We start from the raw sequence: 24,808 nt of genomic DNA, 5'->3' as shown, positions 1-24,808 counted from the left end.
TGTCAAAACAAGTCGAGAAAAAATAGAAAACGAAAGGTTTATTCAGTATAAAATAAAGAAAACTCTTTAGGAATGGAATTGAAATTTCAAATATTGAAGCTGGATTGTGGAAATAATCTTGACAATTCAAAATGGTAGTGGAGGGAAAAATGGTTTCAGACTTCGAAGATTTCATTTTCTCGAATCTTCTTGGATCTCATCGAAAGAAGCGTCGTCAGCTCGTCGATATCGTCCAAATGATCGAGCTCTTGGATGAGCAAACTCATGGCAGTGACGATATTAGGTTTTCGAAGGGTCACTTGAGGGAAAATATGCGTCAACTTCTGTACTAAATCATCAATTATCTCACCGGAAACATCAGCTTCTTGCTCATCAGTTTCTCCGTCAGCATCATGTCCTTCCATATCCTCTTCGACATCTGACTTTTCATCGTCATCATCATCCTCTTCATGATGCATGAGCATTTCCCCATCAAGAACTTGCAGTTGCGGAAGAATCGACAAAATTTGCTCCCTAAAACCCCTCCATCATCACTTTCCTTCTTCCTGTCTACCTGTAATCCGGATGTTTATAAATTTCGTTTCCAATGAGGCTTAAGCTCTCCAGATTCGGAAGATTCTTGAGTTTCTCCACTTCTTCAAATGAGGAAATTTCGTTGTATCGCAAAAACAATCTTCTGAGATTCTGCAGTTGTAAAATGCTATCGAGGTTTTGAAGGCCAGCATAGCAGAGATTTAGGGTATCCACATCGTCCATTTGATCGAGATTTTCCGGCAGCTTTGCTCCATAAAGATTCAATGATCTTGAAAAAAAGAAAATTGATTCCAGTTTCAACTCTCCGTAAAAATTACCTAACGGATCCTTGAGAACTAACATCACACATCGTTTTCAACTTCTACTGACACTTTTTTCTTCTCTAGAAGTAAGTGAAAATTTCGAGTTCCTTTTCGCCGAAGAGCAGGGATCAGCGCCGCTCGCCCAATCAGGAAAGACGAGAAATTCCGAACAGCGCGGGCCAAGGCAACACGCCAGACCGCAGTCGACAAGCTCGCAGTGTACGAGTGATAGGACGATATCAGTTAATATCAAGTTAGCTCATTTATTGGAAGGGAAATAGTTTGGATGTGGTGCAAGATCAAAATAGGAAATTTAAAACGCCGAAACAGGAAAAACTTTCTTCGGAAGAAGGGAAACCGTCATTTTAGAAGTGACGACAAAAATGGTTCATTCCGGGCTATCAAAAGAGGCATCAGTGCATTTCGGTCAGCTGGAGAGGCACTTATCCTATTTACTTTTCAGCTGTTCCACCGTCCCGCTTGGTGTCCTGCTGGTGCACTTTTTTCACATAAATACGCTTCGATTTTTCATTTTCCATCAAAATCAAAATGAAAATCCTACAGTTTCTCCTCACATCTACCTTCGCTCAGAACTTCAACGCGCTTTCCCCTGGTAACGATCCAGATGCAGCGATGACGATGTTCAAGGAAATCTACTTTCCAATCTTCAAGGCTTCCTTCACAAATCTGGATCACGACAAAATGCATCGCCAAAAAGCCGAGGACGTCGGCGAGATGAGATTCGTCGAGAGAATGTTCGACTACTGCGTCGGAGAAGACGATTATTTCATGTCTTTCGAAGAGGATCTTGCTTGTGGAACAAGAATGCTAACGGACATGAGCAAGGCGTTCCCAGAATTAGCTGAATTGGTCGAAGAAGATGACCCAGGTAAGCTTGGTTTTCGAAGGATTTTTTTGACAAAAGTTGAAGAACTGAACTCGATGGTTTACGAAATTCTTGATGTCAACGGAGACGGAGGAATGGACAGGGAAGAGTATCAAGACTCTGTCTACTGTGCGATCAGAGTTATGGCCGCGAAATTTGTCCAGTTTGCTCCTCCTGATTTGAAAGAAAACCTTGTCCACATCCTTTCGTCTTTCGCCGAGGTAAGATTCACTCAAACATCAACCTATTTCTTACCATCTTTTTAAGACAATCCCAACTTTGCTCAACAACGAGGAAATGGAGTCATTCATGTCCGGACATCCGCGAATCTACAGAATCATCAAACAACGCTTCAACGAGAAGCGACTCGGAAAACTCTTCAGAACTGTCGACTTCAACAATGACGATGAAATCTGCGAGCGGGAACTGACGAAGTTTGCGATCAACTTGCTGGATGAATTTTCCGACTTGGCTGAACTGATTTCTGATGAAACTGACTACTAAAATCCTGATTTTGATCACTCTACTAAATGGTTATCTTGATTCTATATGATTACTCTCCATAATTTGGTACATTTGGTATATCATTCTTTGAACACTTAAAAATTCTAAAATAAAAATGAATATTGAAAAAGATTTGTATTGTTTTCCAGTGACAGAGTCTTCCAGCAGACGATCCTCCGAGCAACAGCGCCCTAAAATCCTCCAGTGCCCACCCAGAAGGCCAAATCTCGAACCGAGTCGACCCACTCAGAACACCAAAAAGTCCCACCTCCCCAAAACCTATCCGCCAAAAAAAGTCCTCCCCACCCACGCGTTCCGATTAGCGCTCTTGTCCACAAATTTGATAGCGACAGAACACCTCCTACTCAAACAAACGAACCAACAGTTTTCATAACGTTTTTGCGCTAGATTTTATGAGAAAATGAGAGATAACATATTGAAGGAAAACTGAATAACACTAGAACTTTCGATGATCTTTCATTACATAAGAGACTGATTAAATGAACCAGAGCGACACGTGTGAATCTCGTGTCAGGGCCAATGGGCTCGGGAAAGAACCGAGCCAGCGCGGGCGGGAGCAAGCGCAGTGGCCAATAAGAGCTCGCCATTTGCGTCCGACGCGGCGCAAAACGTCGCAGTCAAGAGCGATCTAAGGGAAAACCAGAGACAGGAGGAAAATTTGATAAAGAGAGACAGCCGTGAAATTACACTAAAAGAGCGTATACAACGTAACATGAAAGTTTTTATTAAAACTTGTGATGAAACTTATAAGTGTAAATAATTACTCCACAAATCGATGGTTTAACTATTTTTGCAACATAAGACTTGCTTATTTAGGATTAATCTTTGAAATCTGATAATTCGTTAAAATTTTCTAGAATATCCTCTAATCCTTCTTCATTATCCTCAAAATTCACTTTAGCTTCGACCTAATTGCCCAATTAACTACTGAATCCATTTTTTTCCTTCTGATATTTACCATTTCCTGTCTAAATAATCTTTTTCTTTCTTCATTTTTTTATGAAAATCACCTTTATCTAAAGAGTTTTTCTTTTCAGCGAGCGAGTCGATTGCCCAAGATGGTCAATTTTACGATAGACGAGATCCGTGAGATCATGGACAAGAAGGAGAACATCCGAAACATGTCCGTCATCGCTCACGTCGATCACGGCAAGTCGACCCTTACTGACTCCCTTGTCAGGTAAGATTCAAGTTTACTCTTATCAGATCTAACCGTCTTTTGTACAGTAAAGCTGGTATCATCGCTGGCGCCAAGGCCGGTGAAACTCGATTCACTGACACCCGAAAGGACGAACAAGAACGTTGCATTACTATCAAGTCTACCGCCATCTCCGTAAGTCGTTTCTCATCCCTTTCAAAAACTAAAACGACGATTTTAGATGTACTACGAGTTGAGCGAAGTTGACATGACTTTTGTCAAGCAGAAGACCAACGGAAACGCTTTCTTGATCAACTTGATCGATTCCCCGGTCACGTCGATTTCTCCTCTGAAGTAAGTGTCCCTAGAGAGCTCTAAAATCAGCTGACTCGGCTAAAATCTCTCATCGAACCTCTCCTAACCCTTTTCCTAGGTTACTGCTGCCCTCCGAGTCACTGACGGTGCCCTCGTCGTCGTCGACTGTGTCTCCGGAGTGTGTGTCCAAACCGAGACCGTCCTCCGACAGGCTATTGCTGAGCGAATTAAGCCTGTCCTCTTCATGAACAAGATGGACCGAGCCCTTCTCGAACTCCAGCTCGACCCCGAAGAGCTCTACCAGACCTTCGCCCGAATTGTCGAAAACGTCAACGTCATTATCGCTACCTACGGTGGTGCTGATGAAGACGGTCCCATGGGCTGCCTCTACGTCTCTCCCGGAAACGGTACCGTCGGTTTCGGTTCCGGTCTCCACGGATGGGCCTTCACCCTCAAGCAGTTCGCTGAGATGTATGCCGCCAAGTTCAAGATCGATCTTGACAAGATGATGAAGCACTTGTGGGGTGACTACTTCTACGACGCCAAGGCCAAGAAGTGGGTCAAGCAGATGTCCAAGACCGCCCCCAAGCGTGGTTACGTCCAGTGGATTCTCGATCCCATCTACAAAGCCTTCAAGTCCATCATGGACGAGAAGATGGATGAAGCCGAAAAGATCATGCAGGTCTGCGGCGTCACCCTCAAGGGTAAGTTTTAATAACTATTTTTGATAGTTGCTTGACCAACACTTTCAGGAGAGGACAAGGATCTCCGAGGCAAGCCCCTTCTCAAGTGCTTCATGCGAAACTGGCTCCCAGCTGGTGAGACTCTTCTCCAGATGATTGCCATCCACCTTCCATCCCCACTCACCGCCCAGAACTACCGATGCGAGATGTTGTACGAAGGTCCCCAGGACGATGACGTCGCCAAGGCTTTCCGAACCTGCGACGCTGACGGTCCACTCATGGCCTACATCTCCAAGATGGTCCCCACCTCCGATAAGGTAAGCGAAAAAACGGATTTTTCAAAAAAATTTGTGGGCACTCGTCTCTGATTTCAACTCAAAAATTAAGGGTCGATTCTACGCTTTCGGTCGAGTCTTCGCTGGTAAAATCGCCACTAGACAGAAGGTCCGAATTATGGGCCCCAACTTCGTCCCTGGCCAGAAGGCTGATCTCTACTGCAAGCAGATCCAGCGAACCATCCTTATGATGGGTCGATACATCGAAGCCATCGATGATGTCCCATGTGGTAACTTGGTCGGTCTCGTCGGTGTCGATCAGTACCTTGTCAAGACTGGTGCCATCACCACCTTCGAAGGCGCACACAACATGAAGCAGATGAAGTTCTCTGTCTCCCCCGTCGTCCGAGTCGCCGTCCAGTGCAAGAACCCCGCCGATCTCCCCAAGCTCGTCGAAGGCCTCAAGCGACTTGCCAAGTCTGACCCTATGGTCCAGATTATCTCCGAAGAATCTGGTGAGCACATCGTCGCCGGTGCCGGTGAACTCCACTTGGAAATCTGCCTCAAGGATTTGGAAGAGGATCACGCTTGCATCCCCATCAAGAAATCCGAGCCCGTCGTCTCTTACCGAGAAACCGTCACCGACGAGTCCAGCCAGACCTGTCTCTCCAAGTCTCCCAACAAGCATAACCGTCTCTACATGAAGGCGGCCCCTATGCCCGAAGGTATGGCTGACGAGATCGAAGACAAGAAGATCACTCCACGAGATGACGTCAAGACCCGAGCTCGATACATGTCCGAGAAGTACGAGTGGGACGTCAACGACTGCCGAAAGATCTGGTGCTTCGGCCCAGACCAGGACGGTGCCAACGTCGTCATCGATGTCACCAAGGGAGTCCAGTTCCTTAACGAAATCAAGGACTCCGTCAAGGCCGGTTTTGACTGGGCCACCAAGGAAGGTGTCCTCTGCGACGAAAATATGCGAGGAGTCCGATTCGACCTCCACGACGTCACCCTCCACGCTGATGCCATCCATCGAGGTGGTGGACAGCTCATCCCCACTGCTCGACGATGCTTCTACGCCTGCGTCCTCACCGCCTCTCCACGACTCCTCGAGCCCGTCTACCTCGTCGAGGTTCAGTGCCCAGAAACCGCCATGGGTGGTATCTACTCTGTCCTCAACAGAAAGCGAGGTCACGTCTTCGCCGAAGAAGCCGTCGCCGGTACCCCCATGTTCATGGTCAAGGCTTACCTCCCCGTCAACGAGTCCTTCGGTGAGTCAACTATTTCAGTCAAGAACCATTCATTAACAATAAATTCTAGGTTTCGATTCCGAGCTCCGAGCCGCCACCTCCGGACAGGCCTTCCCACAGTGCGTCTTCGATCACTGGCAGATTCTCGAGTCCGACCCCACCGAAGAGAACTCTCAGGCCAACAAAATCGTCGTCCACACACGAAAGCGAAAGGGTCTCTCCGAAACTCTCCCACCACTCGACCGATTCTTGGACAAGTTGTAAATGCTCTCGTCCGAGTAGTTTAAAAATCTTCTGCCCTGCTCTTCTGTCATCATTCGCTTCACGTTTTCTTCTAAGTTGAGAACAACATCTAAGTTTAAAACTTGATATGTGTCCCCCCGTTAACCGTACGTAAGCGTTGTCTCCACTGAATGGCCTCCAGTCTTAATGTCCGGCATAGGTTAATTTATTTTATCCACCCAACAAGTTCAAAACAAGTCAGCGCCAGTTCGCCTCGGTATTTCACTATTTTCGCCGGTCACTAACGCTAATCTTAACCATTTCTAGTGTAGAGACACGCTTACAACCTTATTTTCGTTAAAACCAAATTTTACCAAACCTTTGTTAGATAGAGGGGCGTAACAAACATACAAACACGGGATAAAAGCGCAAAAGCACGCATTCGCCACCCAGTGGTGCTGCTTTTGAACTTGCTGGGTTAGAGTTTTATTTATTTACATTCTGTACCCGAAACTTATCTCTGTTTTTTAACGAACAGGTTCGCAATAAATTGCTGGATCATTAAAACAAAAACAATATTCGTCTTCGTCTCGTTTATTGCATGAGCATCGTAATTTCAAGCAGCATCTTTATCATTCTTCGTACATAATTAGTCTACACGATAGTCTGTCGTTGATAGTCATTTTCAGCAGAAGAAGCTACGGTATTTCTTGTACACAAGATGAATTGATAAACTTAATCGTAGCTTGAAAGTAGACGATAATGAGAAATTTCTTAACCTGATCGGTTTCTGGTCATGATTTAATAATCTTTATCGCGACTTGAAAGTAAATGATAACGAGAAATTTATTAACCCCGATCTACATAGTATTTCAAACAGTAACACAACAACTCACGAAGAACAATAAAATGAAAGCAATTGAGTTCAGATATTTGAATAAAATGTCGAACAACTTGACATTGAACTTGGCTCAGCTCCAGAACAAAATCAAGCGCGATCCGCCTGGATTCCGCGATGAGTACGAATCCCAAGTCCACAGATTCAAGACCTCACTGGAGCTTCAACAATTATACCCTGAAAATGATCATACGGTAATTAATAAAATAATTATTACGCTCTTTCATCCATTTAATCCGTTTACGTAAATTTAAATCACGGTTTTCATGGCCAGTTGGACGATTATCCTGAATATAATCATATATCCTTTTTTAAGCTACCGGTTCTTTTTCGCCTCGCTGATGATCCTTTTAGACATTATCAGAAACAATGATCTTCCTGGCTTCTACTGCTCATTGCTACAAGGAAGACATGAAAAACTACGGCAACGAGCTCGCCCAGCTGATCGAAACTTCCGGTCACTCGTTCTCTTCAAAGCTTCGTCAGGACATCGTCAAATCGTTGATGCTTCTCAGAGGCAAGCAGATGATCGAAGACAAGGTGCTATTCGAGCTCTTTTTCAAGCTCTTCCGAATGAAAGACAAGAAAATACGCGAAACTGTTCACAAATTCATCGTCAACGATGTCAAGCGAATCAATTTAAAGAGCAAGAACCATGCTGTAAATAAGTCACTGCAAAACTTCATGTACACGATGCTGCAGGATCAAGACGTCACGGCATCGTTTAAAAGTCTCCAAGTTACCGAGGATTTGTACAGAAAGAATGTTTGGAATGACGAAAAGACGGTTAATGTTATCGCGGCTGCTTGTTTCCATGGCCATCAAAAGGTAAAATTGAGCCCTCTACCAGCTACATAAATTTTCATCGTAAAGATTCAATCGCGCGCCCTCAATTTCTTCCTCGGAAACGACCAGAAGTCGGAAGACCACGACTCAGACGACGACGAAGACCCTGACGAACGTCGACAGCGAGAAAAGAACGAACTAAAGCTTCCCACTGCTCGTGACATCATGGTCAGATTTCAAACTGGCAAGAAAGGAGCCAAGAACAAGAGAAAGAAGAAGAAGATGATGGCGCGAATTGCCAAGAAGTCAAACAAGGGTCAGAACAGAGACGCCATCAACTTCACAGCGATTGACATGCTTCACGATCCTCAGAGCTTCGCGGAGAAGCTTTTCAAGCAACTGGAGTCGACAAATGGCGACTTCGCGTTAAAATTACTTCACATTCGGGTGATCGCGCGAGTTATTGGCGTGCACAAGCTGGTTATTTACAACTTCTACCCATATCTGCAAAGATTTCTTAATCCTAGCCAGCGAGATGTCACTCTCGTTCTACAGGTACATGATAGGAACATCAATCTGATAAATTTTTCAATCGTAACTTAAAGCCGGCATTATTTTACGATAAAAGTGCTTGTAAGAGAATTTGTTTCTTTGTTTTATCGAGTTTTTTATCCTCTGATATCACGGTGTATTTCATAGGCGGCTGCACATGCTACTCACGATCTAGTACCTCCAGAAGTCTGTGAAGAAATGGTTCGATGCATTTCCAATCAGTTTATTACCGAGCGAAATTCGGGCGAAGTAATGGCGGTTGGTTTGAACTCTGTTCGAGAAGTAGCAGCGAGAAATCCACTTGCCATCGGTGATGATCTGCTTCAAGACCTCACACAGGTAAGAAAGTCGCTCATGGATCTATTTAACCTATTTCAGTACAAAAAACACATCGACCGAGGAGTCAAAGCTGGCGCAAAGGGTCTCATCACTCTCTACCGTCAAGAAGCGCCAATGCTTCTCGCCAAAAAAGATCGAGGCAAACCGAACGAGCATCAGCGACAAATCGTTCCCTACTCTTACGGGCAATCGAAGGCGTTGGACTTCATTCCTGGCGCTGAAACGCTTCCTCTTCGTGGACCGGAGGAGGAAGAAGAAGTAATGGAGGAAGACAAGCCAACGGAGTGGGTTGATGGAGAGTGGCAAGATGTTGAGCATGATATTGAACAGGACATTGAGAAAGAAGAGATTGAAAAACGAACAGAAACGGTAAAACATTTGATTGACTCGCAGGATCAGTCGATCCAGTTCAGAGGATTCAGCCGCTCAAATAATTTGAGTCAAATTTATAATTTAATTTTAATTAAATAGTCGGGATCACTTTTTTGAATTTCTTTCATCATCAAATGATGCACGTACTCATTTCAGCCTTGAATTTACTTCAAAAAACTCCCAATTTTTAATCGACCTTTCAGGAGGCTAAACTCGAAGAAAAAGTCGGCCGAGAGGAACTTCTGAAAATGAAGCAAGAAAAGGCGAAGAATGTTCTCACAACTCGGGTTCTGACTGATGCCGAGTTCCAGAAGATCAAGATTGAGCAGGCGACGCAAAAGGCTGTTGATATTCATCGAAAGGTTACTCCGTCGAGCTTGTTGTCTGCGGAAAACAGCTCGAATCTCGTAGAGCTAAAGAAGATCGAACAAGTGGCTAGTAGAAGAGCGCACAGTAAGGAAGACAGACTGGCTACAGTCTTGGCTGGACGAGAAGGGCGAGAAAAGTATGGACGTGGACATAGGAATGGTTTCCTACACTATATCGTTTAATAGATGAAGATATTTTTCTTCATCCGCCATAATAATTGTGAACATTTTTGAAACCCTCTCAAGGCAAAAGCTAAATCCATACGCTTCATCGACAAACAAAGACAAGCGAAAGCAAAAACCCTTCCAGATGGTGATGCACAAGGTCGCAAAGAAGCAGACAGGAAGATCGTACACCCAAAAGAAGAAGGCGCTGCAAGAAAGTTTAAAAAAGCAACTGAAAAGTTACAAGCATTAAATCTTCTGTACTTAGCGCTGAAGTGCCAATATAAACAGAATTCCTTTCTTGAAAGTGGATTATATTTAGTTTGAAAAAATGACGAGCAAATTAAATCAGCAATTATATTCATATCTTGTTTGAGCGTCGTCATTTACAATCGTAGCAATTACCTTCGATATAATTTCATATCAATGTTGATGTGATCATGATATGTTCGATTCAGCCTTTGGTACAGTTGTTCTTATTTTTATAACGTTTTTTTTGATCGTCATTTTGTTTGAAAACTTCAACTAAGGATAGAAAGGAATTTTGATTCTGGTCAGTCTCGTTTTATTGCAGAGTCAGTGACATACGACAAGATAATGACAGATTGCTCTGCCTCTAAGCAATCCGAAGCAGGCTCAGATTGACTTCTAGGGTTTTTGAAATTCTAGTGTTTTACGAGAGAGCGAGTACTTCTTTGGCAAAGCGTTCACGAGCGGTGATTAGGGTTGTCAAATTAGAGAGGTTCAAAAGAGCACCGGTAATTCGCCTTCTGAATGACGGAGAAAAGAAGCTTCAAAATAAGCCGGTAGCTTGAGAAAAAAGAGAATTCAGAAAATTTTTTCCCAGTTTTGAACCCAAAATTACTCAGTCTCTGAAAAAAGCGTGGCGACATGTTTGTTCAAATTTTCGAAAATGAAATGAGCCGGACAAAAGATTGCTTATTTTGGCAGATCCAGCATTCTTGGTTTTACAAGCAGATTGATCCCATTCAAAGCGAATAAAACAAAAATGTGTTCGCCCTTGAGAGATCATTTGTAGAGCTTGTCCGTCTTTTTCCTAGTCATAATGGACTTCCTTATTCAAGAGTTACAATTAAATCTTTTCGACCATCTATTGAAAAGGTTTTATGTTTATTTTGAGCAAATAATTTTGAGAAAGGGAGACAACGAGAAGAATAGGGAAGGAAGAAGATGATGATGAAACCGTGACCTTCAGCTCGGCAAGCCAGGCTTTAGCCAAGCTTTGCCGCTTGAAATGACGCTTTTTGGACAATTATAGAGACAATTGCGAGGGGCACCGGTTCGCCTTTTCGCTCTCACTTAGCCTCTCCGTCACGTCGATTTTTCAAAATTACGAATAAAGCGTACAGTTAGCAGCCCGTGAAACAGCGAGTTTTTTTCTAGAGCACTGCCAAGTTTTGATAAAAATAGAGCTAGCGCTTCAGAAATTAAGAGAACGAGAGATTTCAGTTATGTAAGCGTTTTTAAACCAAGAAAAGTCTCCTAGATCTCCCCATTTCCAGCTAAAAATGGCTCGGAGACTCCTAATCGCCAGGAAAAGATACTGTAATACGACCCCACGGGAACGTACACGACTCACCAAAGGTCTCCAATTATCAGGAGCGTCCGTTACATACGTTTTATCGCCGAAACGACGCTTTTCACCGATGTTTTTGACTCTCGAAAAGTTGGCAAAACTATTGAATTGAATTTTCTTAATTGCTCTAAATTACCCTCGAATAGACTAAAATCGTATACTTTGATAAGACCCCGTTAAAAGGATCCTTTATCAGGTGGTCAACCATCTACTTCTAGCATTTTTAATCACATGAGAAGACTTTTTATTAATACAATCCTTATAATATAAATTCTCGTCAAACCAGAAAGATTGGAACTTTCCCAAAAGACTCTATTGAAAAGGGCAGCCGACTTTTTCAAAGGGTTCTTTTTCGACCAAGCGTAAAAGAATAAATCTAATCGGTGAAGCCCTGCCAATACAGAACCTACATACGCTAGAAAACATAAATTATCAAAGACTTGGAACAAATCCAAAGACCAAAGTAGAACAAACTATTCGCCAATCAATAAATTTTGTCATCATATTCTATTAAAATTTGTAGTGACTTTATGAAATGATTTGGACCGACGCGTAAATAACATTTCGGATAATTGATCTTTGGGGAACAGATTCGAGCTTGAAGGCTGAGAAAGCGCACAGAGTATGTTTTTTGATCATAATAAAACTGCCAAATTTTTTGTTGCTCTGATAGAAACTTTTATTATTTTGCTAATTCTTAGTAACAATAGAGAAATAGACTAAGAATTGAATCGTGATATTACTATTATTAAGTTTAAGTTATTCTTTTTCTAACCCAAGCAATTAAACAATAAATGATTAAAATTATAGGTGCGCCAAAGAGAGACAAGGTTCTGCTCAATGATGGCGGTAGACGCCAGATCGTGCTCAAAAAGCGCGTGATTGGGTTGTTTCGAACTACTGGTGGAGTCTGGAAGGAAATCTCACCTTTTCTCCACTTATAACCTGCCACTGTTGTTGCGGTTTGACATTCAGATTACTATACGCCTTTTGAAATTGAAAAGAAACACAGGTCGTATAGGTCTGTTTCACAAACCACTTTAACTGTTTGGCCATACTCGACGGGTACTATCGTCAGAAAGAGAGATAGAAAGAGATTGAATTCAAGTTTATTTACGATACAGAATATTTTTATGTTTTCTAGTGATAATTGTCATAATGATTGATTGTATTGACAATCCAGTCAGCATAATGTCGGACTTCTGCGTAAACTCCACCGAGTCCTTCTCGGGCGCAGCCAACGCCAAAACTGACAGTACCAACGAGCCACCATCGGTCGCCATCATTTGTGTACTCAGGTAAAGAAAGGGGACCACCCGAGTCACCCTGGCATGCGTCTTTTCCGCCTGAAAAACGAGTTACCTCAATTTTCATCACCTTGCTTACCTTCAAGTTTTCCAGCGCAAATCATATCTTCAAGGACCCAGTTTGCTCCAAACGCATCATTGCAAGTTTGTGCTGATAGCATATCAAGGGTAACCTCACGTAAGTTTTCAGAGGCGCCACTGGCATTCTCATCTGTCAGGCCAAAGCCAACGACCGTGACTTGATCACCCGGTGAAAGCGTCGGACCATGACTGGGCAAGTGCACACAATGAGGCTGGATATAGCTCGTGTAGGCTTCAACTGGAGTCTCCAGCTTCATCAAAGCAATGTCTCCAACAAAGGTCATCGGATCCCAGTCTGGGTGAAGGACGAGCACGGAAGGGTCAGATTCGTGATGAAACTCGTAGTTTTGGTCTTTAATCTCTTGCGCAGATGAGGCACCGAGGTGGATCTTCCAGCTATTCAACTGTGGGTAGGCATCGATACAGTGCGCTGCTGTAAGTACCCACTCTTTCGTAATCAGTGAACCTCCGCACACGTGCGAGTCGTAGCCTGAAGTGATCAGTTCGAAGAGAATCCAATAAAATGATACCGTTGAGATAAAGACTGGCATAAAATGGATGCTGCTGAATGCTGGTCACTGCTCCCCCGACGATTCGTTCTTCTCTACGAATCTCGCGTTTAGTTATATTTCTGTCTTTGTTGAAAACTGAAATTCTCTCCATGCTCTGTCCATCGTAAGAGACATGCATCCACCTAAGACGTTAACAAAACAAAAAAATATGAAATGAACAAACTGGGTAAGCGATCTGTCCAGGTATTCGTATTCCACCGCTTCTGGAGTCTGTTGAATACTAGGGCATAAATTCTCCTGGTCTAAGTTCATGTCCTAAAATTACATATCAATAATTTATCAACCTGTAACATTAGATGCAACTACTGCTGCTACTGTTGCGGATTTATTAGTAGTAGCAAGAGTAGAAGTAGAAGTAGCAGTAGCAGTTGTAATTGTAGTAGTAACCGAAACTCGTTGCTCTTCTTCAGCCGGAATCGCAGAATAAATAGCTCCACAGACGATGCCAATCAAACATAAGGAAACCAGGGCCTTTATCTGTGGGGGAACTCCCTTAACCTTCTCATCTTTTCGTAATCTTTTCAGTGTGGCGAGCTCTTAATTTAAAAATGATTATTTTACTTGAGAATCTTCTGCACTCCTAAATAGATTTCCAAAATAGATATTCAAATTAAAAAATCTATTTTATGAACTGTTTGTACAAATTTGAAAGACTCAAGCCGAAGAGTTGAGTATAAATATCACCTTGAATCAGGCTCTCTTTTCGCCTTTTGTTGAGGCTTTCCAGATCGGCATCTTCTTTGACAGCTTCCGTCATCAGATTATGCAACTCTATTGAGCGCCATGGTTGAAAACAACGAGGAGAATACAGATTTCTAGAGAATACTTCAGCTTCCTAGAGTTAATGGTTGAAGTCGTGACGGTTTATATTCAATTTACGAAAGTACTCATCGGCGCGTTCGATTTGGGAGGAGTTGTTTTTGGGAAAGATCTAATTGCTCGATGGTTAATCTGCATTAAGTACGAGTATATCTATTGAGTACGATATAATTGGTTTGTTTTCGAAGAATTATTGAGAAAGTGCTTCACAATATTTTCAAGAACATAAATAGAGAGTGCATTTTCGCACTATTCTACCAAGTGAGGACTCTCAAAGAAGAATATCAAACTTCGACTATATTTTCCCTGCCTGCCTGCTTGCTTACGCTCGAATTTTGTCTTTGATGCTCCAATTGTACGGGTATATAGTTTCAACGATATACGACGTATATTATACGTTGCTCAAGCAATTTTTAAGAGTTCAACAAAACACGAAAAAATCAAAAAGCCTCACTTTTATCAGTTTACTCAAAGGGATCAAAACTCAGGAAATCAACGACTCATCTTCAAGAGCAGATAGTGTTGGCTGAAGAATCAGCTTGCACCTTCATTAAAAATTTTTACCACAACCATTTATAAATTAATTCAATATTACTACTATTGAGAATCTTCCAATAAAGCTTGTTACGCGATGTTTTAAGGGTATAGTCATCGATTTTGGTCGGGTATCCAATTTTTAATCTGAGCACATTTTTAGAATGCCCATAAAATTCTGAGCAAAAACCTCCCTGTGATAATTTTGGCTATCTTAACCCATTTGGCCGCAAATTGCGTTTGAAAGTGGCGAAATTTTGTGCATTTTGACCATTAGCCGAATATTTTGAAATTTTGACCATTTTTAGGGGCTTTGTAAGGGTGCCATATGATACATTTTTAGAAAGCTTATATTCAGGGCATTTATTAACTTCTCAATACACGGGCGCGCAACTAAACGCTCAAAACACGGGGTCGGGTGAGGGGACCACAATGCATTATTCAGCCCCACGCGGCGCGCAAAATTCGGAGTGTGATAAAGAGCGCTCAAAATTTTGAGCTCTAACTTGCGTTTCCGGCAAGCAAAAAATTTGCAAAACATATCGCTGGAAAGCTTGAACACTCACCTATCAAGATTTACAATTACTTTTGAAAAAAACTTTTTGGATTTTCAGCTGCAGAATGAAAGATAAATGCGGTGCCAAACGCCACCACTTTTGAGAAAACATCCAAAATTTGACAAAGTGGTTCGTTTTAGTCATTTCAGCTCACATTACAAAAATCAGGTCGAATGGATTATCAGAAGAGAAATTACGGCGGCTCAAAGTCGCCGTGGTCGGTTGAACCGACCACGTGTATTGAGAAGTTAAGGACCACGTAGGGTAAATTTGGGCTATGTCCGCAGGGCATTTTATCAAAGTGAAAGGTCAAAATTTGGTACCTTGGTTCTTTTAAAAATTTTTCCAAGAAAATTTTATGATTACAGTATAATGCTGTGTCATTTTTAAGATAAGGGTCTATATTTTGAGAAAAAAAACATAAAATCAATAGGTTTATTTAGAAACTTTGGACTTATAACGCCTTGAATAGAGGCTATTTTCGCGTTTTTTGGCCGAGAGCTCAACTTTGAGCGATCCGCAAACCATGATTTCCTTGGAAATTTCGTAAAAGGCTGTGACAAAAGTGAAATCTAGGATAGATCTTTTATATAACCTATTTTAGAGCCTCCCACATATTCCAAGTCCCGAGTTATAACCTGGCCTCGGAATCCTGTAAACAGGAACAGGGACAGGAACAGGGATTTTATTTTTTGGCCCATTTGCAAGACAGGAAACAGGACAGGATAAAATACACAGGAACAGGTCCTGTTTTACAGGTTTTACAGGTTTTGCAGGCCTGTAAACTCAAATTTCAGGGCTTTAATTCTTCCTTGAAGAATCAAAATTAAGAATTTTTTTCTCGATATTATCATGTCTATAGACAGTTTCAACTATAAAAGGTCCTTTATAACATATTTGAAAGAAATTCCAAGAAATTTTTTACGAAAAATACCTTATCTTCCCCATTTCTCGCCTGTTTTCCTGCAATTTTTTTACAGGCCTGTTTCAATTTTACAGGGCTGTCCCTGTAAACAGGCGTGTTTTCCTGTATTTCCTGTATTTCCTGTTAACAGGCCTGTTTACAGGTTTATTTTGGTCTCGAAATGCAAGACAGGGTCCAAAAAACAGGAAACAGGACCTGTTTCAGGTTTTTAGACAGGTCAGAATTCCGAGGCCAGGTTATAACCCCCTGAAGTCGGCGAAATCGACGACAAATATGCAAATGGTCGATAGAGATTTCAACAATCGATTCGGAAGAGAAGAACGCTCTTACAACACAATTTGTAAGAAAGTCGCGATGAATCTCGACCAATAGGCGCGCCATGTGAAAATCTACAAGGGGGGAGAAATTCTTGAAATTTCGGCCGAGAGAAATGAAGACGGAGAGAAGGAGATTTGGACTTTCTGTTCTCCCAGGAACGCCATTAACAGTACAAATCTTTTTTTATTAAAAAATCTCATCTTTGTCGAGGCTTTTTGAAGATGAGGGATATTTTTACGTCGTTCTTATTCTCGTTTCTTTCGCATGGTCCTTTACGATCGGCCTTATGCGAGGCTACGGAGTCTTCGTCAGTGCCTGGATGCCCTACTTTGGTGTTTCGATGAACACTGCTGCCTACATCTTCTTCTTCAGCACGATCGGATCCTGTATCAACAGTTTGCTTGCTCCGATAATTTTGGTCATCTTGGGAACGCGAAGAATGATGCTCCTCGGTGCGATTGGCCTTTCTTTATCACAAGCTGCTGTTGCTTTTTCGAGGAATCTTCTGGAGGCGCATATTCTGTTGGGCGTCGCTGGAGGCTTTTTCTTTAATATGTTCGTTTATACTTCGAATATTGTTTTCCAGGTAATCATTATCAATTTACAAATAATATTGATTCAAAAGACATTTGACTAGATGATTTATTAAGTCAAAAAGCGACTGAATAGAAATCAGATGAGTATTCCACTTTATGCTTCATTTTTATAAAAACGTGTTTTTTCATTATGCTTTTCCTTGGAACAGAATCTTGAGGGTGTCCCCAACGATCGGGCCCGAGTTTTCTTAGTCGGGTGAACAAACTATTTAGTGTTAATTATGGGAAGCTGATTCTAAAGCTTCTTTCAGATTTGAAATATCTCATCTGGTTCTCGAGATATGACTGTTTCTATGACCGCGCTAATGCATTACGGCTCGATAGAAATGCACTGTAAAATGTGTCATTTTCAAACTTTCGATTTTATATATCAACCTGTATATTTTCTGAAAGCTTGAAAAATTCTCTATCCAATGATGCCCATATCGACACGATAACACCATTTTTTCACTTTCGAACAGTGCGCCAAAAGTCGCAAACACGTGCACTTTGGCGCCGAGAAAGGGGATTAAGGGATTTATCAGCGCGCAATCTGAGCGTACCGGGAGATTGTCAATAGATGAAACTATTTTCCCTGTAAAAATTAGGAAAATTCAATTTCAGAAACTACGCTAGAATCGAGCACAAACTTTAGCAAAATCGTTGCTTTAGATAATGCATCGTCTCAGATGCATGCAGTTGAATTTTCAAAATCCGCCAAATTTAATGCAGAGAGGAGTGTTCAAGGAATCCGGATCTGCCCGAAATTTGAAAATTGAATTTGTTGAACTCGAGAAAAACGATCTCAAAGATTGGTCAGAATAGAAAAGTCAGACTTCTTTGAAGAAGCGGTAATGGATAGGGTGGGGATACAAAAAATGGACTTTTTACTCGTAGCAGCAACGATAAAAACTTTTTTGGGATAAGTTATTTTATTGCCAACCAAAAAAAATTCTTGAAAAAAAAATTTTGAATTTTGATTGTCACGTGATGAAAATCGCCATTAAAAGTGCCAAAAATGCCAAAATAGCCGAATGAACATGGATTTTTTTTATTCTCGGATATGTGATAGAGAATTTGATTCTGAATCTAATGGTACCAAAATCTTTTTGGAATTGCATCGAGAAGGTACTTTAATCTACAAAAAACTGCTATATTACGTAATAATTATTACGTAATTAGGCATATAAATAGTCATTATGGATCTTTAGGAGGCCGATTCCAAAAAGATTTTGGTACCACCAGATTCAGAATTGAATTCTCTATCACATATGCAGGAATAAAAAAAATCGATGTTCATTCGGCGATTTTAGCATACATTTAGTGCTTTCCCACGTGACCTGAAAAAATTTCAAAAAAATTTTTTTTGCCAAAAAATTTTCTGGGGCTGATTCCATCTTGTCACCAAAAATAAAGTCTCTACGACGTTTGCTGAGAAAGCTCATTTTTTTGTGTCCCCTCCCTAGTAATGGATTAAAAGATTACAATTTCGAAATTCTGCTAAATTTAATGCAGAGAAATGGGTCTGAATAATAATTGGTATAATTTTTTTGACCAAAAAGTCTTTAGGAAGTGCTATAAATTTTAGCTCAAACTATGGCCCGTTTTAAAAAAATCGTTGGGGACACCCTTAAATAATAGCTGAAGAAGTCCCGCTACGGGAATGACCTGATTTTGGAAACGAACCATTCTAATTAAATTTAGGGCTGGATGAATAAAAAGCGCGTCTTCGGCAACGGAATCGTTTACTGTGGCGTCCCACTAGGCGGCTTCATTCTCAACCCTTTGTGGACCTATCTCTTTGAAACTTATACCTGGAGAAGTACGTGTCTTATTCAAGCAGGAATTAGTCTCAATCTTCTGTGGATTTCGTTGATGCTCATCGAATGTCCTTCCTGTCCAGTCAACACAAAAAAAGCTCCATTTTCCTGGAGTCTTTTGAAATCGCCAGCGGTTATTTTATTCGGCCTCGCCCAACTGCTCTTTTGGACATGTTACTCGTCAACTACTCTTTTGTATCCGTACTTAACGGAGAAGGGATATTCATACTCTTTTGCCGCCGAAGTAGCCCTCGTTCAATCAATCTCAGAAGTGATCTTCCGCCCAATCCTTTCGACCGCTCTGAACAAGAAGAGCGGCCTCAAATTCGAACTCATGACTTTCGCTACAATCATCACTGCCGTTTCCTTGGGCCTCACGCCGCTTGCGAGTACTACAAGAGTATTGCTTGCTATTGCCGTTGCTCAAGGATTTTCTTTTGCTTTCGTTGGTGGGCTACCAACATGTAAGAGAATTCCTTAATAACCTTTGATAACTTTTCAAACTAGGTATCATTGTGGATTTGGCTGGATATGAACGACTTCCGACCGCTTTCATGATCTACGCATTTTTAATCGACTCGTCTTTTATGGTCGGGCCGGCTCTCTACACCTATCTCCAGGAAATTCTCTTCTCACAGGTATTCCTTGATGAATTTCCTACTACTAATGATAATTTTAGGCGTTGTTTTATGCGGCTGCTTGCGTTGGACTAAGCTCACTTATCTTCCATCTTCTCAGTCAAAAATTTTCGAATTTGTGATTGAATCTTCCGTACTGTCCTCAATGCCCATTAATAGTTCCTTGCCTTATGGATTAGACGTACTGTAAATAATGTCTTACTGAATGATCTACAACCCTGTTCACCTCATTTGATTAAAGCTCTTGGAATAAAGGTTAAAATAATTTATTTCCTGCACCAGAGCTTCTTACTGGCGAAGCGGGCGAATTCGCCCTAGGGCTATCTTCGTGGCACTTTTCCAGCGTTTTTCTGTCCCCGAGATTGCCCATTATTCAGTCTTAAAAATGAATTTTTCGTTGTTTGTAGAATGGAAGTTGATATGGAAAGAAACCAGGGCTACAACCTGCCATGGGTTGAAAAGTACCGCCCGACGTTTATGTCCGATATTGCTGGAAATAAAGAAACCGTAGAGAGACTCGCCGTTTTTGCGAAAGAAGGAAATTTGCCAAATATTATCATTGCAGGTAAAATCAGATAGAAAACAATTTCCAGGTTTACTGTTTTGTTTTCAAGGACCTCCTGGATGTGGAAAAACAACGTCAATATTGTGCCTTGCTCGGACAATGCTTGGCGACAATTTTAATGATGCTGTTCTCGAGTTGAACGCTTCAAATGATCGAGGAATCGACGTTGTAAGAAACAAGTAAGTCAGGATCTACGATTTATGTGTTTTGTATAAAATATTTTTAGAATTAAAATGTTCGCGCAGAAAAAATGCACTCTTCCGCCGGGAAAGCATAAAATCATCATCCTGGATGAGGCTGACTCAATGACAGAAGGAGCTCAGCAAGCTCTTCGGCGAACAATGGAGATTTACTCGAAGACGACGAGATTCGCCCTCGCCTGCAACAATTCGGAAAAGATAATTGAGCCGATTCAATCGCGATGCGCTGTGCTCCGCTACTCGAAGCTTTCAGATGTGCAAGTGCTTACAAGAATCACTGAAGTCATCAAACGTAAGAACTTCCTTCGTTGGTTCCGTTTTTTTCACGAAAAATTTTAAGACGAGAATGTCGATCATGATCAAAAGGGGCTCGAAGCAATTTTATTCACAGCACAGGGCGACATGCGTCAAGCACTCAACAATCTTCAAGGTAATTCCTTTTTAGTAAAAATAAATCTAAAGTAAACTCATTTCTAGCGACTCACTCCGGCATGGGCGTCGTCAACTCAGAAAATGTTTTCAAAGTCTGCGACGAGCCACATCCTCTGATGGTTTCGAAAATGCTCGATTTTTGCCTGGAAAGAAAAACCAATGAAGCGACAGGCATCATCAGACAGCTCTATAATTACGGCTATGCGCCAGAAGATATCATCACCACAGTATTCAGGTTTGCCTCGGAATCAACTTGATTTTCAATTCTTTCAGGGTCTCCAAAACCCACAAAAGTCCAGAACTGATCAAACTTGAGTGGATCAAACAAATCGGGCTCTCCCATATGCGAATTATAGAAGGCACCACCTCGCTCACTCAGCTCATCGGGCTCGTCTCCAAGTTGATCCTCATCTGCGAGAAGGCGAAGAAATAGATGATTCAAAGGAAATAGTTTCCGAGAAAGAGACACTAGGAAAATTTACCATTTAGAAATCCACTGCCGCATTTATCAACTCGATTCATAGATCATTTTTGAAAGCAAATATCAAATATAAAATTTTAGAATGATACTTCACGCGCTGCTGCTAGGGGCGGCATTTGCTGCCAGGGCGAAAATGCTCGTCGTCCTTGAAAACGACCGAATGAAGGAGCAGTACTCTTCCGTTCTCAACCAGCTCAATGGAAAGTTTGAGACTCATTACAAACTTGCTGATGATGCGGGTAATTTCAAATGCTCTTTTTCTGCTATTCACTCGTATTCTTTCAGATCTTCATCTTGTAAAATACGGCAAGAATATTTACCAAAACGCGGTTATCATGGCTCCATCGACTGAGCAATTCGGCGGCGATGTCACAACGAAAACCTTTGTTGAATTCACTCAAAACGGCGGTAACTTGATGGTTTTTGCCTCTTCCAACATTGGTGATGCTATTCGTGAGCTTGGAGCCGAGTTTGGAATCGAATACGACGAGACTGGCACCAAAGTGATGTCCCATATGAACTACGACTATGAAAGGGATCAGCTTCAGCACGACCACAGCCGATTCAGCCTCAAAGCTTCGGATTCATTCCTCGGCGGAAGTGAGCCCATTGTCGGCCCTCCTGGCTACGCTAGTCTTCTAATTGACAACGCCGTCGCAATGAAGATTGACAAGAAAAATACACTCGCTTTTCCAATCGTCAAATGCAACAGCTACTGCTACTCCTGGTTCCCCAACGAGCCTATTAGCGAGTACCCAATGGCTGTCGGTCGTGACATCTCCCTCCTCGCCGGAATTCAGCTCCGAAACAACGCTCGAATCGTTTTCGCCAGCTCTCTATCAATGTTCTCCAACAAACTTATTCGCCAAAAGTTCGTGACCTACTGGGACAACAATAAGAATGAGCACGCTCGATATCAAAACTCCGTTAGCAAGCTTGCCATGCATGTTTTTGCCTGGGGATCCAACAACTCTGGAACTTTTCGAATCAGTGGATTTCAACACAAACTTTTGGACAAGGAAAACTCGCGAAACGACTTCTACTACATCAACGAAGAAATTGAAGTTGTTGCCTTTGTCGAGGAGTATGTTGATGACAACTGGGAGCCGACAAGTTTGACCTTTCCCCAGCTCTGGTTGGATTTCCACCGACTCGACCCCTTCATTAGAATTCCCTTTGCGAACGAAGGAGGAGGCAAGTTCAGGGCCACTTTCAAGGTTCCAGATACTTATGGCGTGTTTAACTTTATCATTTGGCAGACAAAGCTTGGCCACACCTATATCGAGCATAAGCAACAGGTAATTACTAGCTTTTCTTCGCAGTTTTCGAACCCGCATTTTTAGATCACCGTTCGCCCTCTTCGCCACGATATGTATGAGCGCTTCATTGCATCTGCTTACCCCTATTACTTCTCTTCCTTCTCAATGATGCTTGGAGTCACGCTCATGTCCTTCGCGATCCTTTATCACCGAGATGTTTCTCCAGCGAAGAAAAACAACTAAAGAATGCTGACATAACCGTGCAATATCAATCTCTTTCACTCTTACCTTTCACATCCAACAAACATTTAACTTACCTTTACTTAGCCCTTTTAATAAAATAAATGCAATAGCCCGGAAAGCAAGCACAAATAGTTGTAACCTTCTTGCTACTTTGAAAAAGGGCATTTGAGCAGTCTATATGCAGATATAAAGATATTTTTTCATTCAGAATGAAGGAAGAAGAGCTGCATGCAGCAGCCCTGGAAGGTTTGCGGCAGGCGAACTTGAACTTTGACCCAGTTCTCAAGCGCTACTTTGACCCTGACCTCAATCTGTACTACGATCCAACTGATAGAAGTTATTTTGATAAGCGCAGCGGAAAGGGGCGCGGTTACGTAATCGCAGCATAATTGGCACTAAAATATTAGAACATTCTAAAATCGTGATCTCTTATTTCTTCAAGTTAAAAACCGTTGACAAGTATTATCGCAAGACAGAAGCCGGCGAACTGATCGAAACGCATACGGATCCAGCTTATGACAATAAAATTCTATCTGAAGAGTCAGATGATGAAAACGGTACTTGAAAAACCCAAATTGAAAAAGAGAAAAATTATCTCTTCATAAAAAAGCAACTTCTATTACTAGAGAGTACTTTTGAGTCTAAAAAGGTAGAGTAAGCGGACTGCCAAAAACTCACTTTTCAAAATTAGAAAGTGGAGAAGATGAACCGACCGAGGAGCAAAAGGCAGATTTGGCCAGTAGAAAAGTTGCTGATCCCTACAGTCTGATTGATTTCACTTCCCTCGAGCCTCCACCGCCACCGCCAGAGGAAGACTTGAAGATGAAGGAAGAGGAAAGAGACGAGCCAGTCTATTATGGCGAGAATATTAGAGGTAGTACAGTACTACCTTCAATTGAAAACTTGACAGACTCTGCTCTAATGAATATTTTCTTAGCTATGATTATGGCATCCGACACGGTTCAGCTTGGTAAGCTGACGATCATCACAGAGCTTGGGTGCATCATTGGATCTGGACAGGAGGCACAAATCCGAATAAAAGAAGATCATGTCCAGCCTAGGAGAGGATCGCTACTAATCACGAATCATAGATATGCAGCCTTGTAGAATATCCGAGAATAATATCGCTGATCCCGTATTTAGACACGTGGTTATTCAGCATCGCACAATTCCGAGCTTGGAGCCGAATCCCGAGACATATTTTGAAATCCAATTTAATGCGTTCGGACAGCTCAATGGGCAATTAAAGCCCGCCGAGGTGATTTTCGATTGACTGATGAATACTTTTGTTTACAAAATTTATAAGCATCGTGAAAGAGTGCGACACATGGACAGGGTAAAGGTCGGCACGACAATCATCATTCTTCATGTTCACGAGCCAGGCGAAACGTGCGATGCTTGCCGCTCAAGCGATATCATTTCCGAGCTGCCGGAAACTCTTCAAAGTGGAATGTTGGATGGAGAAATGCAAAAGGCGTTTTTGGAGCAAAGCGAGGCGGAGCGTATTCGAGAGTTTTACAACTTCGATCGCTACTGCTGGGGACCGGGAATGTGTAAAGCAGCTCAAGAACAGGTTAGGATGTCCTGGGATTTCATCAATCCTAACGGGAATATAGCTTTATTTAACCTGTATTCTTTTAGCTAGCTCAACGAGAAGAGAAGAAAGCTTTGAAAAAACTAGAAGCTACCAAGGCGAAATTAGAGCGTGCAAATGAAATCGCCGCTCGAAAAGAAGCCGGCGAAGTTAAGAAGACCAAGAGATTAGGCAGCAAAGCTTTCCCTGGCATGAAAAATATCGGCCAAGATCGCGACCCAGTCGCCCTCGCCTGGTACAACGATGCTACTGGAGAGGGAGAAGTTGGACCAGAAAAGCCCAATGTCAACCGACGGTAAGATTGATTGGATTTGGAAAACAAAGTTAATGAGCAATTATTAAGTGAATACGTTCCGCGCTCTCGCAAACGCAGAAAACAGATGAACGAGTCTAATGAATTGGAAAGGGCAGCTGTCAAATATGACGACGCGCAGAAAAATCGTGTTTGGTACTGAACAACTACTGTCGTTCAATACAAGCTTTAAGGCTTGTTTAAACATTTTTGTGTTAAACTTTCATTCGTGACAACTGGTCTCTTGATCTCTAAATTTTAGAGGTTCATTCAACCTCATTTACTTCTAAGATGGAGATGTAAACATGTGTCTCAGACTTGTATCCAATTTCCCTGTTGATCAATTACTTGTTTCCAGATAAGCTCTTTTAAAAGATCACCTAATT

The 24,808-nt window shown here is 41.9% G+C and overlaps 9 protein-coding genes across 9 annotated transcripts; 7 read left to right on the top strand and 2 right to left on the bottom strand.

Annotated features, from left to right (window-relative positions):
• Window positions 1-23: 23 nt before the first annotated feature.
• LOC145698032 (leucine-rich repeat-containing protein 23-like) lies at window positions 24-1,002 on the bottom strand. Its single transcript, XM_081775237.1, has 4 exons — window positions 852-1,002; window positions 554-802; window positions 350-513; window positions 24-298 (listed from the first exon to the last, which is right to left on the bottom strand). The coding sequence occupies exons 1-4, from the start codon at window positions 881-883 to the stop codon at window positions 156-158; spliced, it is 588 nt and encodes a 195-aa protein (XP_081631363.1). The 5' UTR covers window positions 884-1,002; the 3' UTR covers window positions 24-155.
• A 566-nt stretch (window positions 1,003-1,568) lies between these two features.
• LOC145698033 (uncharacterized) lies at window positions 1,569-2,270 on the top strand. The gene is made up of 3 exons (XM_081775239.1): window positions 1,569-1,725; window positions 1,768-1,943; window positions 1,990-2,270. The coding sequence occupies exons 1-3, from the start codon at window positions 1,572-1,574 to the stop codon at window positions 2,224-2,226; spliced, it is 567 nt and encodes a 188-aa protein (XP_081631365.1). The 5' UTR covers window positions 1,569-1,571; the 3' UTR covers window positions 2,227-2,270.
• Window positions 2,271-3,240: 970 nt separating this feature from the next.
• LOC145698010 (elongation factor 2-like) lies at window positions 3,241-6,709 on the top strand. The gene is given in 8 exon segments (XM_081775215.1): window positions 3,241-3,427; window positions 3,475-3,580; window positions 3,627-3,708; window positions 3,711-3,739; window positions 3,819-4,404; window positions 4,453-4,700; window positions 4,771-5,932; window positions 5,982-6,709. Coding segments are annotated over 8 exon segments (2,529 nt in total). The 5' UTR covers window positions 3,241-3,305; the 3' UTR covers window positions 6,176-6,709.
• A 344-nt stretch (window positions 6,710-7,053) lies between these two features.
• LOC145698040 (protein SDA1 homolog) lies at window positions 7,054-9,874 on the top strand. The gene is made up of 7 exons (XM_081775246.1): window positions 7,054-7,225; window positions 7,386-7,859; window positions 7,905-8,372; window positions 8,517-8,708; window positions 8,748-9,077; window positions 9,284-9,594; window positions 9,689-9,874. The coding sequence occupies exons 1-7, from the start codon at window positions 7,076-7,078 to the stop codon at window positions 9,864-9,866; spliced, it is 2,103 nt and encodes a 700-aa protein (XP_081631372.1). The 5' UTR covers window positions 7,054-7,075; the 3' UTR covers window positions 9,867-9,874.
• Window positions 9,875-12,328: 2,454 nt separating this feature from the next.
• On the bottom strand, window positions 12,329-16,009 carry LOC145696190 (trypsin II-P29-like). The gene is made up of 6 exons (XM_081773186.1): window positions 13,855-16,009; window positions 13,558-13,706; window positions 13,334-13,425; window positions 13,129-13,292; window positions 12,597-13,088; window positions 12,329-12,556 (listed from the first exon to the last, which is right to left on the bottom strand). The coding sequence occupies exons 1-6, from the start codon at window positions 13,925-13,927 to the stop codon at window positions 12,351-12,353; spliced, it is 1,176 nt and encodes a 391-aa protein (XP_081629312.1). The 5' UTR covers window positions 13,928-16,009; the 3' UTR covers window positions 12,329-12,350.
• Window positions 16,010-16,513: 504 nt separating this feature from the next.
• On the top strand, window positions 16,514-19,716 carry LOC145696539 (monocarboxylate transporter 13-like). Its single transcript, XM_081773595.1, has 4 exons — window positions 16,514-16,909; window positions 18,603-19,182; window positions 19,226-19,356; window positions 19,398-19,716. Exons 1-4 carry the CDS (start codon window positions 16,610-16,612, stop codon window positions 19,476-19,478), a joined length of 1,092 nt encoding a protein of 363 aa, XP_081629721.1. The 5' UTR covers window positions 16,514-16,609; the 3' UTR covers window positions 19,479-19,716.
• A 38-nt stretch (window positions 19,717-19,754) lies between these two features.
• LOC145698021 (replication factor C subunit 2-like) lies at window positions 19,755-21,083 on the top strand. The gene is made up of 6 exons (XM_081775226.1): window positions 19,755-19,921; window positions 19,971-20,100; window positions 20,148-20,413; window positions 20,462-20,551; window positions 20,599-20,788; window positions 20,827-21,083. Exons 1-6 carry the CDS (start codon window positions 19,765-19,767, stop codon window positions 20,984-20,986), a joined length of 993 nt encoding a protein of 330 aa, XP_081631352.1. The 5' UTR covers window positions 19,755-19,764; the 3' UTR covers window positions 20,987-21,083.
• A 12-nt stretch (window positions 21,084-21,095) lies between these two features.
• LOC145698014 (dolichyl-diphosphooligosaccharide--protein glycosyltransferase 48 kDa subunit-like) lies at window positions 21,096-22,665 on the top strand. Its single transcript, XM_081775220.1, has 3 exons — window positions 21,096-21,273; window positions 21,320-22,332; window positions 22,378-22,665. The coding sequence occupies exons 1-3, from the start codon at window positions 21,117-21,119 to the stop codon at window positions 22,534-22,536; spliced, it is 1,329 nt and encodes a 442-aa protein (XP_081631346.1). The 5' UTR covers window positions 21,096-21,116; the 3' UTR covers window positions 22,537-22,665.
• Window positions 22,666-22,739: 74 nt separating this feature from the next.
• Window positions 22,740-24,771, top strand: LOC145698015 (uncharacterized). Its single transcript, XM_081775221.1, has 8 exons — window positions 22,740-22,898; window positions 22,997-23,093; window positions 23,228-23,410; window positions 23,474-23,597; window positions 23,680-23,794; window positions 23,843-24,109; window positions 24,178-24,425; window positions 24,474-24,771. The coding sequence occupies exons 1-8, from the start codon at window positions 22,746-22,748 to the stop codon at window positions 24,583-24,585; spliced, it is 1,299 nt and encodes a 432-aa protein (XP_081631347.1). The 5' UTR covers window positions 22,740-22,745; the 3' UTR covers window positions 24,586-24,771.
• The last annotated feature ends 37 nt before the right edge of the window (window positions 24,772-24,808 follow it).

Source organism: Oikopleura dioica, chromosome 2 (assembly GCF_907165135.1).
Source record: "Oikopleura dioica chromosome 2, OKI2018_I68_1.0, whole genome shotgun sequence".
NCBI lineage: Eukaryota > Metazoa > Chordata > Appendicularia > Copelata > Oikopleuridae > Oikopleura > Oikopleura dioica.
Note: the sequence above shows the minus strand (reverse complement) of the source record. Positions and strands in the feature narration are given on the sequence as shown.

Coding starts and splice junctions, on each gene's coding strand:
- LOC145696539 (XM_081773595.1), top strand. CDS start 16,610: ATGCGAGGCTACGGAGTCTTCGTCAGTGCCTGGATGCCCTACTTTGGT. Junction 16,910..18,602: donor CTTCGAATATTGTTTTCCAG/GTAATCATTATC, acceptor AATTAAATTTAG/GGCTGGATGAATAAAAAGCG. Junction 19,357..19,397: donor AGGAAATTCTCTTCTCACAG/GTATTCCTTGAT, acceptor TGATAATTTTAG/GCGTTGTTTTATGCGGCTGC.
- LOC145698014 (XM_081775220.1), top strand. CDS start 21,117: ATGATACTTCACGCGCTGCTGCTAGGGGCGGCATTTGCTGCCAGGGCG. Junction 21,274..21,319: donor CAAACTTGCTGATGATGCGG/GTAATTTCAAAT, acceptor GTATTCTTTCAG/ATCTTCATCTTGTAAAATAC. Junction 22,333..22,377: donor ATATCGAGCATAAGCAACAG/GTAATTACTAGC, acceptor CCGCATTTTTAG/ATCACCGTTCGCCCTCTTCG.
- LOC145698033 (XM_081775239.1), top strand. CDS start 1,572: ATGAGATTCGTCGAGAGAATGTTCGACTACTGCGTCGGAGAAGACGAT. Junction 1,726..1,767: donor GGTCGAAGAAGATGACCCAG/GTAAGCTTGGTT, acceptor CAAAAGTTGAAG/AACTGAACTCGATGGTTTAC. Junction 1,944..1,989: donor TCCTTTCGTCTTTCGCCGAG/GTAAGATTCACT, acceptor CATCTTTTTAAG/ACAATCCCAACTTTGCTCAA.
- LOC145698021 (XM_081775226.1), top strand. CDS start 19,765: ATGGAAGTTGATATGGAAAGAAACCAGGGCTACAACCTGCCATGGGTT. Junction 20,101..20,147: donor ATCGACGTTGTAAGAAACAA/GTAAGTCAGGAT, acceptor AAATATTTTTAG/AATTAAAATGTTCGCGCAGA. Junction 20,414..20,461: donor AATCACTGAAGTCATCAAAC/GTAAGAACTTCC, acceptor AAAAATTTTAAG/ACGAGAATGTCGATCATGAT.
- LOC145698032 (XM_081775237.1), bottom strand. CDS start 883: ATGTGTGATGTTAGTTCTCAAGGATCCGTTAG. Junction 803..851: donor AGTTCTCAAGGATCCGTTAG/GTAATTTTTACG, acceptor CTTTTTTTCAAG/ATCATTGAATCTTTATGGAG. Junction 299..349: donor GCAAGAAGCTGATGTTTCCG/GTGAGATAATTG, acceptor TTTTCCCTCAAG/TGACCCTTCGAAAACCTAAT.
- LOC145698040 (XM_081775246.1), top strand. CDS start 7,076: ATGTCGAACAACTTGACATTGAACTTGGCTCAGCTCCAGAACAAAATC. Junction 8,373..8,516: donor ATGTCACTCTCGTTCTACAG/GTACATGATAGG, acceptor TGTATTTCATAG/GCGGCTGCACATGCTACTCA. Junction 9,595..9,688: donor GGGCGAGAAAAGTATGGACG/TGGACATAGGAA, acceptor TTTTGAAACCCT/CTCAAGGCAAAAGCTAAATC.
- LOC145696190 (XM_081773186.1), bottom strand. CDS start 13,927: ATGACGGAAGCTGTCAAAGAAGATGCCGATCTGGAAAGCCTCAACAAA. Junction 13,426..13,557: donor AAGAAGAGCAACGAGTTTCG/GTTACTACTACA, acceptor ATGTAATTTTAG/GACATGAACTTAGACCAGGA. Junction 13,089..13,128: donor TGCCAGTCTTTATCTCAACG/GTATCATTTTAT, acceptor TGATCACTTCAG/GCTACGACTCGCACGTGTGC.
- LOC145698015 (XM_081775221.1), top strand. CDS start 22,746: ATGAAGGAAGAAGAGCTGCATGCAGCAGCCCTGGAAGGTTTGCGGCAG. Junction 24,110..24,177: donor GTAAAGCAGCTCAAGAACAG/GTTAGGATGTCC, acceptor GTATTCTTTTAG/CTAGCTCAACGAGAAGAGAA. Junction 24,426..24,473: donor AAGCCCAATGTCAACCGACG/GTAAGATTGATT, acceptor GCAATTATTAAG/TGAATACGTTCCGCGCTCTC.